This window comes from Notothenia rossii (genome assembly GCF_949606895.1).
Source record: "Notothenia rossii genome assembly, chromosome: 7".
NCBI lineage: Eukaryota > Metazoa > Chordata > Actinopteri > Perciformes > Nototheniidae > Notothenia > Notothenia rossii.
The window spans coordinates 10820869-10832999 of record NC_136905.1 but is presented as its reverse complement, the minus strand read 5'-3'; the positions used below and the strand labels follow the sequence as shown (position 1 = coordinate 10832999).

At 42.5% G+C, this 12131-nt stretch overlaps 1 protein-coding gene across 1 annotated transcript in view; it reads right to left on the bottom strand.

Annotated features, from left to right (window-relative positions):
- grik3 (glutamate ionotropic receptor kainate type subunit 3) overlaps positions 1-11485 on the bottom strand; it is a gene marked incomplete at its 3' end in the record, with an annotated part of 91163 nt that extends 79678 nt beyond the window's left edge. Inside the window, exon 1 of the mRNA XM_079640927.1 lies at positions 10659-11485. Coding sequence (XP_079497053.1) covers positions 10659-10773 — 115 coding nt within the window. The 5' untranslated portion in view covers positions 10774-11485. The remainder of the gene's footprint in view (positions 1-10658) is intronic.
- Between the last annotated feature and the right edge of the window lie 646 nt (positions 11486-12131).

Here is a 12131-nt window from a genome sequence, read left to right as displayed (position 1 = left end):
GCATTTATTTTATAAGGCGCCTTTCAAGGCACTCAAGGTCGCCGTACAACAAGGTTAAAAACAATTTTTACAAACATAGTTAAAAGCAAAACACAGTTTAAAAACATAACTACTAAAAACATACAGCTTGCAGCACAGGTCAGCCATACGCTTGCCTGAACAGGTGGGTTTTGAGGTGAGTTTGGAAAGTGGTGATAGTGTCCATGTTTCTAATATCAGGGGGGAGGGAGTTCCAGAGGTGAGGGGCAGAGCGGCTGAAGGCTCTTGACCCCATGGTGGAGAGACGGGCTGGGAAAACTTTGAGAGTGATGGAGGAGGCAGACCTAAGAGACCGGGTGGGAATGTTGACATGGACAAGGTCAGACAGGTATGGGGGGGCGAGGTTATGAATGGCTTTGAAAGTATGAAAGAGGATCTTGTAGTCAATGCGGTGTTTAATGGGAAGCCAGTGGAGTTGGTGTAGTACAGGGGTGATGTGACTGATGACAGGGGTTCTGGTGATGATACGGGCAGCAGCGTTTTGGACCAGTTGGAGTTTGTGTAGGTGTTTGTGGGGGAGACCATAGAGAAGGGAATTGCAATAGTCCAAGCGGGAGGTGACGAGAGAGTGGACCAGGATAGCGGCACTGTGGGGAGTGAGTGAGGGGCGGAGGCGGTTGATGTTTCTGAGATGAAAATAGGCAGACCGGATGGTGTTGTTGATATGGGTGTGGAAGGAGAGGGTGCTGTCGAGGACGACACCCAGACTCTTGACCTGAGGGGAGGGGGAAACCGGGGAGTTGTCGATGGTGAGAGTAAAACTGGGTTGCTTGGTGAGTGTGAGTTTTGAACCAATGAGGACTACCTCAGTTTTATCACTGTTGAGTTTTAGGAAATTTGAGGTGAACCAGGATTTGATTTCCTGTAAACAGGTACAGAGGGAGGGGGGTGGGAAGGTGGAAGACGGTTTGGAGGAGACGTATAGCTGGGTGTCGTCCGCATAGCAGTGGAAATTGATGTTATGTTTACGGAAAATCTGTCCAAGGGGGAGGAGGTAGATGATGAAGAGGATGGGGCCAAGGACAGAGCCCTGGGGGACACCGGAGGAGATGAGGGAGGGATGGGATGTGAATGATTTTAACTGAATGAACTGAGTACGGCCGGAGAGATACGCATCTGAAAAAATGACCTAACATTATATTTAAATTATATTACAAGAGATTATGCTCAAGTTTTTTTCACCCACGTATCCTCAGAGTTTATTAATAGTTACATTAAAGGTTAGGTAGGTAATTCACTTCAGAAACGCCCTTAACATTCCGATAGCAATGAATACATTTAAATGCTTTGACAATAAATATATTAAAAAAATGTCATCTGTGGAAGCTGTGACGCTGTTAAAAGCAAGACCAATCATATGAGCTGGGCCTACCTGCCTGTCAGCCTTCCATCTGTGCACAAACTTATCTCGTGCCCTCATTGGTCATGTGCGCGTTCGTGTGTGTTGGAGGAGGGGCTCTGTAAGGAAGTCTGAAGGAACGGGCAGATTTTTTTCAGATGCGTTCTTTCAAATTCTAGCGCACTCGAGCTGGTTTCTCCATTCTTACCTACCCCGCCTTTAAGTATTCTACATTTCAAAAATACTGTACGTTGTATTGTTAATGTGTTTGTAAAGACGAAGTTATACTGATGTTAATTATTCACGTTTTTTCTGCCAAAAAGGACATGCATTGTTTGCTTTAGCAATACAAATAATCAGCCCAATGCACAGCAGATGTCTCATTACATTTGCATATTGTTATTGCAGCATTACTTCAATTGATCCTTTTCATCAACCCAGATAATACTTGCTGATTGCAGAGCATTTTGGCTGAGACATATTTCATGGTATTATGTTCCCTCTTGGTGAAAAGTGATTAGGAGCTACGGAAGAGGATTAGGGCCACATTATTATTTTTTTTGGGAGAATTTGAAAAGAATATGTTTTTTTTTTGCTCTGAGAAAAAAGTCAGAATTCTGACTTTAATCTCAGAATTCTGACTTTTTTCTTCCAAAAAAAATTAAGTTTTTTTGTTCTGAGGAAAATGTCAGAATTCTGAGATTAAAGTCAGAATTGAGGAAAATGTCAGAATTATGAGATTAAAGTCAGAATTCTGAGAAAAAACGTTTTTTTGTCAAATCCTCCCTAAAAAAAAATCATGTGGCCCTAATCCTCTTCCGTAGCATATAGCTTAGTTTGCCTGCTTTTATTGAGAAATAAGCTTTCATGGAATTAATTGTCCTTTATTTCTCTGGTAGAGTAAAAACACAGCTGGAGGTTAAGAGGTTGAAAAGAGGCTTACTGTATGTGAAGTTTGATTTCCCCTTTTTGCTTGTTTTGTTTTGTCTTGCTAATTTTGAACAGTTTAACAGGGTCAATACTAAGGAGGATAGGAAAAAGGCATATCATCAGATTGAATTTCTGAATGTGTATCAACAAAAAGTAGATAAAAAGACAAGCCTGACACATTTAAATGTTGTATAAATCAGAAATATATATTCTTATTTATGGTTGAATTATTATTATCTATTTTAAATTCCCCACTTATGAGAAAAAAATAGATTAATTAAAAAAGTTTCACATTTTTCACATGCAAAAAAAAACCATCCAATTGATCAGTAAAAGAAGGAAAAAGAACATTTGAAGCTGGAAGTGAAGAAACGGGAGCACTTGGGACTGGAAAACATGATCTAGGAACAAAACAATCAGAAGCCTAATTTTTCATTAACTCTCAGTGATAGAGAATTGATCCAACAGAAAAAACCCGGCCGCTTATAATCTCCACCAATCACGTTCTACCTCGCTAACTACCTGAGCGGTTACTATGACATCCACGTCTAATTTTCTCTGGAAGGGTGAAAACCTGCAGGACTTTCATATTACTACACTCTGGGTTTACATTAGGGGACCCCTTATTCATACAAGCATCACTATTAGATTTACAACCAAATGTACGGCTAGCCTCGAGCTACCCACAGTCTCTTCTTCTCCTCCCTGTCAATGATAATCTCTGTCTTGCTCCATATATCTGAAGCCGGTCACATGCAGACAAGCTGTCTTCAAATGAGTCACGGGGGAACATTTTGCGGTGAACCACAGTGCTCTCCGGGGGCGACCTGGACAGTAGATCGGCAGCCGGTAAAACATTGGCTGAGACAGGAGAGACCATCGTCTTCTGTGCGAGTGCTGAGTAACATCTTCTGGGTATTGGCTGTGTTAACTAAATTCACATCGGCTTCCAACCTCCTGGCTATTCATCAGTGGAGGGATGAGCACAGGGCCTAGAGAGGCAACCCTGCCGTCTCGTGCACTTTCTGCCGTCGCATTTGTTACTGCCGGGATAAAAGGAGACGAGGAGAAGGTTAAAAAAAATTTAAAAAGTAGAATGTGGAAGAAATATCTCTGCTTCCTGCCTGATATTTTTGGTGATGGCTATTTATTTGTAGTGGTTTTAGCCTGAAGAGGTTTTGTCTTCTCTGTTCCTTCTTTTTCTCTCTGGGGGGAAAATAGAGGGTGAGTCTTTTTCAGCCTACTCTCCCACAGTTGATTAGTAACTCCTGCTCTACCCCTACGCTTCAGGGATTCTATGCCAGCTCTCCTTATACATCCCCTTGTCATGCACACTCACACTTTCTCTCGCTCTCTCTCTCTCCGCTCTTTACTAAACACACACTCATGCACATCTCCCTACAGTCATGGAACAGCAATTTGAGGGGAATCACACAACCAAGACCTGACATTTATAACAATGAGAGCTTGATTAAAAAGGGCAGAATGAAACAGTGTCATCCTCCATCCATTGTCCTTAGCCCAAGTTAAATGGGATTTAAGCCTGTGCTGATACCTCCACTGTCAATCCCTGATTGCTTTAAGCAGCGAGAAGAAAAAGCTCTTGTTATTGTAGTGCAGGTGTGTAACAGTATGTAACAGAGGTGTCAGAGGTGACCAAGTTTACACTGAACGTCTGTGAATAGATAAGGACAGCGCTAACGTGGGGAGGGAAAGCAAAGCTAATACTCCTCTGGTGAATGCCATGGTGTTTGAAAGGCACAGGAAGAAAGCTTAGTTTTATCTGGCTTGGGGCAACACACAAAAGGCGCCAGCATTGAAACGTGGCGGGTTTTAAAATTGGGATCAAAAGGTTCAAGCTAATTAACAAGCTAAATAAGAGTCCCCTAGCTTCGTCCATGTAACCACCCTCGCTCTCTCTCTCCCTCCTTCTGTCTCTTCTGCTGCAGTACTTTGAGCGCCCAGGCCGGTGTGTGTGTGTGTGTGTGTGTGTGTGTGTGTGTGTGTGTGTGTGTGTGTGTGTGTGTGTGTGTGTGTGTGTGTGTGTGTGTGTGTGTGTGTGTGTGTGTGTGTGTGTGTGTGTGTGTGTGTGTGTGTGTGTGTGTGTGTGGTGTGTGTGTGTGTGTGTGTGTGTCCAACATGTACAGTGTGTCTGGGAAAGTGAAGACAAATTGCCTCCCTGTGCTGAAATGTAAAGAACGATCACCAAATTACCTCCAACAAGATGATTCTAATTAACTATGTTTTATTGCTAGCATGACCCCGAGAGCCAAATGCCCCGTGATCAAGCTTTATTCAAAAATGTTTTGATGTTAGTCGACTTTTCCTGCAGAGCCCCGAGGAGGGCTGAGATGCAGAGTCAAATGGAAAGGACAAGGGCACATAATAAAGACAAATGGCTAGAGCATGAAATTTGATTCATTGCCTTGGTACAGAAACATTCACAAGGAAATAGCCAACATTGACATGCCATGAATTTAAAAACGCTGTCAAATCCAAAAAGCACACGGCCTGCTGTAATGACATTGAGTCCCTGAGGGTCTGCAGGGGGAAATCAATCAGGCTGTTGTTTCTGACCGACGTTTCCACATTGAGTTTAAAGGGTTGCTTCACACAAATGACAACATGTTTTATTGTGGTACCTTTCAATATGCATATTATTTTATATTGAAATTGGATTTCAAGATATCCTGTTACAATTGTAGACAAAGTTGTAAGAAATAACTGATTTGTGGTGTCGTTTTTGCTTTAAGTTAAGCTTTGTTTACGTTTGATTCTTTGTATTTTCTTGTCTTCCCTTGGATATTTCAATCATTTTTCTAGGGTATCACTAAAGACACAATGTATTCATACTGATTGTATCACTAGTTTGTATCATCCACCTATGGAACCAAAATCATCTGCATGGCTTTAAAGTGTTACTGTAAAATCACAAACTGTTTTTTTTTTTTTTTTTGGAGGGGTTAAATTCTCTGTTCAAGCTCCTGTTCCATCCTCAAACTGTTTAAAAAATAAGATATTGCTGCAACATATATATTTCTATATCCATCATCTATATGACAGCAAGGGGATTTTCGAATGTGTTATCCTAAAAAAAGATTACATGTATAGCCATAAGGAACTCCGCACCTTATTTATTTCAATAGGCATCAGAAGCATATGCTTGCAGCCGACCTTTCGCTGCAGAGCACCCACTTCGTCGTACGATATGAAAACACCATCTGCTGTGTTAGCAACGGCTAGGCTTAGCTAGCTGGGGCCCTACTGTGGCACAGGATTATCCTACTGGTTGCTAGATCCACCCTATTAGCCTCGAGTGGTTGGGATTATTGGATGATCATTATTATGTGTGACTGAACAAGGAGCAAAGTACCTACACTTCCTTGACACAGTTAAGTCCTGTTAGTATTTGTGATCAGACACATTATGAGCTCATTCCAGAGCATTATTACACTTTGTCCAAGACGTGAAAACACTGTTTAGTTAATACACGTTGAATTGTATTCACACGGTATGCGTTGAAAAACATGTTGATTGGCTTAACAGACGTGAAAACAGGCTCTGTGCTACAGAAATGAGAGACTGGTGCCCATATTTGTTTGTGGAAGTAAAACGTTCCTTTTCTACTGCGTCTAAACAGGATCATAGGAAAGTACGTTCAGAAAAGGGCCCTCTGCTCAACAAAACGAACATCTGCCGTTTCTCATCAGCGAGATTGAAGCTAATGACGAGCCGCGAGTGTGCTGACAGAGAGAATGAATTGGATTGTGTACAAGAGGTCCAGCGAGACCAGACATATGTTTTGGAAAGTGTGTGTGTGTGTGTGTGTGTGTGTGTGTGTGTGTGTGTGTGTGTGTGTGTGTGTGTGTGTGTGTGTGTGTGTGTGTGTGTGTGTGTGTGTGTGTGTGGTGTGTGTGTGTGTGTGGTGTGTGTGTGTGTGTGTGTGTGTGTGTGTGTGTGTGTGTGGACAAATTGGAGGTCCCCATGAAGGGAATCATTAATTTTAGGGTGAAGACTTGGTTAGGTTTAGGATTAGGGCTAGGTTTAGGGTAAGGTTAAGGGCTAGGGTTAGACATCTGTTGGTTATGGTTAGGATACGTCTCCAGGACATGCATGTAAGTCAATGTAATGTCCCCTGAAGTGATGTATACATGGTGTGTGTGTGTGTGTGTGTGTGTGTGTGTGTGTGTGTGTGTGTGTGTGTGTGTGTGTGTGTGTGTGTGTGTGTGTGTGTGTGTGTGTGTGTGTGTGTGTGTGTGTGTGTGTGTGTGTGTGTGTGTGTGTGTGTGTGTGTGTGTGTGTGTGTGTGTGTGTGTGTGTGTGGGGGGGGGGGGGGAGAGGCAGAAAATAGGCCCCTTCTTTTTCTTTTCTTCTGCAGTTCATTTATCCATCGATGTTTATACAAGTGGATGACGAGGAGTGTGTAAGCGCAGGTAAAACAACGGTTGTGTTCTTCCCCCTTCAATCTCTGCTTTCGCTAACAGATAATGGAATTAATCTTCAAAGACGCTTCTCCCTGTATTCAATTCTTCTGTGACCTCTACCAGCCTTTGTTCATATTCACAACGACAACTCCCCAGCCCCAAGCCTCCTCCACCAGCAGGCTTCTCCCTCTGTCTGGGGAGAGATTACATTTAGATGGAAATGAAATATTCATTACGAAGCTCAGCAACTGATGGCCATCTTAATTTGATACAACTTTTGATACAGCAACTTTTCATTGTTCTTTTTTATCACCAAAAACTGCTTTTCTTTAATGTCCTCCTCTTCCCTCACTTTGCAAAAAGAAACATCCTCCTGTGGGTAATTCTCGACACAAGCAGCCCTTTGGGTCTGTTAAAAGTAGAATTGCAAAGTACCATTACAGCTTTTCGCGCTCTCTTGAAATATGTCTGAGTCATTTCAGATGAGATGTGTGCGCAGACCCCGGTGAGGAGGATCTCAGAGAGCAGGTGAGTGGAGAGTGTAGCTTGCTGGTGGAGTTAATCACATGAAGACTTCCCAGTCTCTCTGCTGCTGCTGCTGCTGCTGCTGCTGGTGGTGCGGGGATAAAGACAAGCCTATGAAGTGGCTCTGTGTTTGCAGACTTCAACCCAAGTGGTGACCACAAACCCCGATTTATCCCACTGAAGCTCTTATGAGTGGTCACACTGCAGACAGCTTCAAGTGCTTACATTTAAATGTTCAGGCTGTTTCACACACAATAATTAAGTCTGCAGTCATGGCTGCCCAAAGCATTTTAGGGAGGCTAAATGTATAATGCATGCGACCAGGTGTTGAAGGGGCACAGCCAGTAGCTAAGGAAATTAAATCAACATGAAATCATGGGGGAGATTGATTAACTGGCACTGATTAAGTGCTTTAAGTATTAGGTAGATAAAGTAATTGATTATATAATAAATCTCTGTCAGGCAGTGAATAACCTCACTGAGAGAGAGAAGAGAAAACAAATGATGAATCTGTTTCTTCCATCCATCGATGAGAGAAACAATGTTTAATAATCTGCCATTGTTGTGTGCTTTAACAAAAGGGATATTATATGCAGCACCCTATGAATACGTTTTCATCTGATTAAAAAGTGGGCAACCCCTATCTGATGTAGGAGAAAGTTATACATGTATGGAAATGAATGCTTTGTTCAGAAGAAATGTCACTCCCTAGGATTACAGAGCAAGGCACAAAAAGCAACATTGAAGTGATTTCCATACTGCATCCTATTCCATGTTGGCAAACAGACGCGTTATCTGCAGACACATGCTTCTTCTATCTGAAATAAAAGATCCTCCTCCAGCACTTTCAGCTTTAATGTAACAACATGCATTATCTACTGAAATGCCTAGATGAGATGAGAGGTTGCAAAACATGTCAGGAGCAGGAAAAAAATTACCAAAGGCGGGCGGAGAGAAACTGGCGAGTAGCACAGCGTGTAAGTGGACAAATGCAGAAGTAGCAGTCTTTTATTCCCTCCAACAAATAGAAGCTGCAGAACGAGATGGAGCGACCATCTGGCTTCAACTTAGAGCAGTGCACTGTTAAAGCACTAAAAATCAATGGCAACAACTCTACCTTGGATGCCCACCATTACCCAGATGGTGTACTTGGAGAAGTGCAAAGGCCACCTAACCAAGAGCAGACACGGCACAGACAGAGCGCTGAAATACCACCGCCCACCTCGAGGATTTAGACTGTTTTGTTTGTGTTAGTAAGCAGTGCTGAGGAGCGGCGTTGGCCACCATGCTCTGACTATAAGAGAGCCCTCTGTTGGTTTTTAGCAGGGTGGTTGTGACACAGAGCGCACACACACTTGCACACCAAGTATCAAATAACAAATAAAAGAGAGGACAAAAAGGTCCACTACACACACTCGAAAATGCGCTCATCCCTGCAAGAATCAACAGACTGTGAATACTGACGACCTCTCACTGAAAATACTATGGCTGCAAACACACACGTTTTTATATGTCATGCACACCCTCAAGTTACATTTTGTAAAGCCAGTTTAAAAAAAAAAAGAAGATATTTGTTGTTATTTTACAAATGCCTATTTTGTTTTGTAAATTAGATAGACAAATGGCCGTTGTGGATAAACACTCTACTTCAAAAAATCACATGAAGCTAAGAGCCTTTTGATTGTTCTTCTTTTTTTTTGGCAATGAGGCAAATTCAGCAACCCTCTCTTGCATGTCCCTGTTCTCAGCTTGTCAAAATACAATCTTGGGAACACACAAAATGAAAACTGTTCCTGCAACGCAACCAATGATAGGTTCTATAAAAAGCAGTAGTGCGACTGTAGCACATTACAAGGTAAATTTGTCTCAGCACTTTGACATTTTTAAAAACAAAGCCTGTCAAGTCTATTTCAGGTGTTCATTTGAGATGCTGCCACAGTAAAGGAGAACAAAAGAAGGGAATAACATGTGTCCCTTTGACCAAACAGTGAACATCAGTAGAACGAGAGCTTTAAGGATTCATGTGATTTCTAACGCATCAGCAAAGTCCATACAGAGCGATGTCAGGGGAGTCATGGCTCTTCAGAGTGCAGCAGTCAATCACAGGGACACTCAGGTAAATATCAGCACTAAACATTGTTTTACAGTCTTACACGTTATTCTGCTTTTGAATCTCTCTTTTTAGGATGTCTAAAAATGTGACAGCATTCACTCCAGGTTTAAGAGCCGTCAAATGTTGCTATAATTCATCCTGTTGAAGTCTGAAACTTAAATCTGAAAGAATGTAGCTCAATGACCACCCACTTAGATTGACAGGAGTTTCATTACAAAATGTGAGTGGCACTTTGGTAATTTGCAGACATGCCATACCAGAGACACCTGGTTTGGAAATGCCATTTACCTCTGTTAGAGAACTGAAATATAGAATATGCAATTTACTAACATTCATCCACTTTTCCCAGCGTTCATACCTCAAAGATATAAAGCTCCATGCTATTAAGATGCTCTCGCTCCCTGCCTGTACCCGGTTGTTGTAGTGGTATGTTAATGTGGGCCAATGCCATTTTGAGTAATTGTCCTGCATGGCACTCTGCCAAATGTCAAAAACGATTTGCCTTGTGACAAAAAACGTATTGATCTTCATTCTGCTCCTGTCTCTTGGCGGCGTACAATATTTCATCGCATCGCCAGCTTCCAAATGACAATTCTCACATTGTTCCTCAGTGAGTGATTGGAAAACGCCAGCACAGACCCTGCTGCTTCTTTTTTAGGTCTCACATGTGTGGAAGATCAGGAGGAGGATTTGACAGTGCAGTGTTTTTGTCCTATAGTGTGTGTATTTTGTTTAGTTAGGCTAAACTAAGATTATATCTTATATCTCATAATGAATCATGTCTCACATTGTTTGAAACTTTTACATGTACTGTAGCCCTACCTCTTAATTTCTATAATGTATCTTTTACTTGAATAGACTTGTCCTTAAATGTTAAAATTCACTCCCAGAAGGCATGGCAATGAGCCTGAATTTAGCTGGTGACTCAACATGCTGGCTGCTGAAAATGGAACAGACAAAGCTGAGTGCATAGAGGTCACACTAACCCATAATATTTCATCGTATGGTCTCTGAGTAGAGAAGGCATCATCAATTTGACAGTCGATCGTTTGCAATAATGCACTGCTCTCTTGTTGCTTACTGCTGCCCCTTGTTTAAGTAAAATGAAAATCCACACACGACCCGAGTGAGGCGAACGGTAACTGGAAGAGACTGTGCATTTACTCCAAAAACTACCCGCTGCTGCTGCGGACGCACGGCTGAGGAGCCGCACTGAAATACGTGGAATAAGGAGCAACTTTCAAGGTTATAATGCCAACGTGTTAACATGTAAATGTAAATAACTTACCTATTCGAATAACATGAGGCATCCCGTTGGAGTAGTGAATCCAAAAGAGACATGCAATCAGCAGTGTCCAGTATTCCCAAATCGCACTCCGGGGAGACAGCCAAGTATTTCGCATGGTTGTAAAGTCGCGGGATCCACTTTTTAAAATTCCAAAGACGACTCAGAATTGCTCATCAAAACTGAATTCCACGGAGCATATATGGATTTTGGTGTCTGCGACAAATTTACGCTCATTGTACTTGGTGCAACATTCTCTCAGGTTTTTTTCTTTCTGTTACTCACAACTCTGAGAGCGGCTCGGTGAGGATGAAGCCCCCAGTCCTTTACAGGCGGATCAGTATTACACCTGCGAACACAGGCTGCTACAATTAGCCTGCAGGAGTCTCTGTATCCCCTCCTACCGCCGATGCTATCTGTCTACTGGCAAGTAGCACCGCAACAGCCGAGCCGGACTCCCGCACCGCTGTGGAGGAGGAGAATAACTGCGCCTGCGGAACTTTGCTTCTGTCGCCGAAAGACAAACAGAGAAAAGCGTCACACGATGAGTGCTGAGGAAAATGAACGAACCTCAGACATTCAAAACCTGCTTACTGCTTATCACTCCAGTCCCGCAATCCAGTCATGAAAAGTGTTCATTTACCACAGAGGTACTTTGTGAAGGTGGAAAAGCCGCTCCGCGACACCCTGTCCAGTTGCGCACGGCGATGGCACAAGGCTTGTTATTGAAGAACGTCCAAATATGCTCAAAAGGCTCTTTGTTAAACAGTGTTCATTTAAAAAAAATCTTCCAGTTTGTGCTGGATGGAAAAGCAGTGCAGGAGCCGTACATCTGCGTGTGTCTGACGACCCTCCTTCCTCGGTGCCACTAGAGGCACGCGTCGTTACGCATACTTGTCAACTATGTCCAAGAAGTATTTTATTGAGGTGAGAGGGATCGGAACAATGACCCGGTTATCTACTTTCCCAGTCGTTGTAAAGACACATATTAATTTATTTCACATTATATATTTTGATATATATTTGTTGTGGTCTGAAATCTTAGAAAGGCAGTTCTTTTTTCTTATTTACTGCACTGAGATAGGGAAAGGCATTTTTTCCCCCATTGCCTGAAGCTAGAAAGAAGGAAACCCCCGTCTGCCTGCAGCACTGAATGGGATGAATTATTTGCATGAGGAAAATAAGTGTCAGCTGAGAATCGGGCCGTTGACAAAGCAGGGTTCTTATCGCTCTTATTTGAGACATTTAGTCTGTGTCGATGAGTACATTAAACCCCAGTAACTGCCTGCTGCCTATCTGGCCGTCCATTTTTCATACCTTTTCCAAAGAGCCGTCAAATATAAGCTGCAGGTTGCATTTACATTGGCATAGAGTTGTTCTGCTTATGTCTCCCTCACCACTGCAGTGGAGGAGGCAAAGCCCAGCTGAAAGTAATGAAATACAGATTGCACTTCTTTCTCTGAATTTTACCAAAAA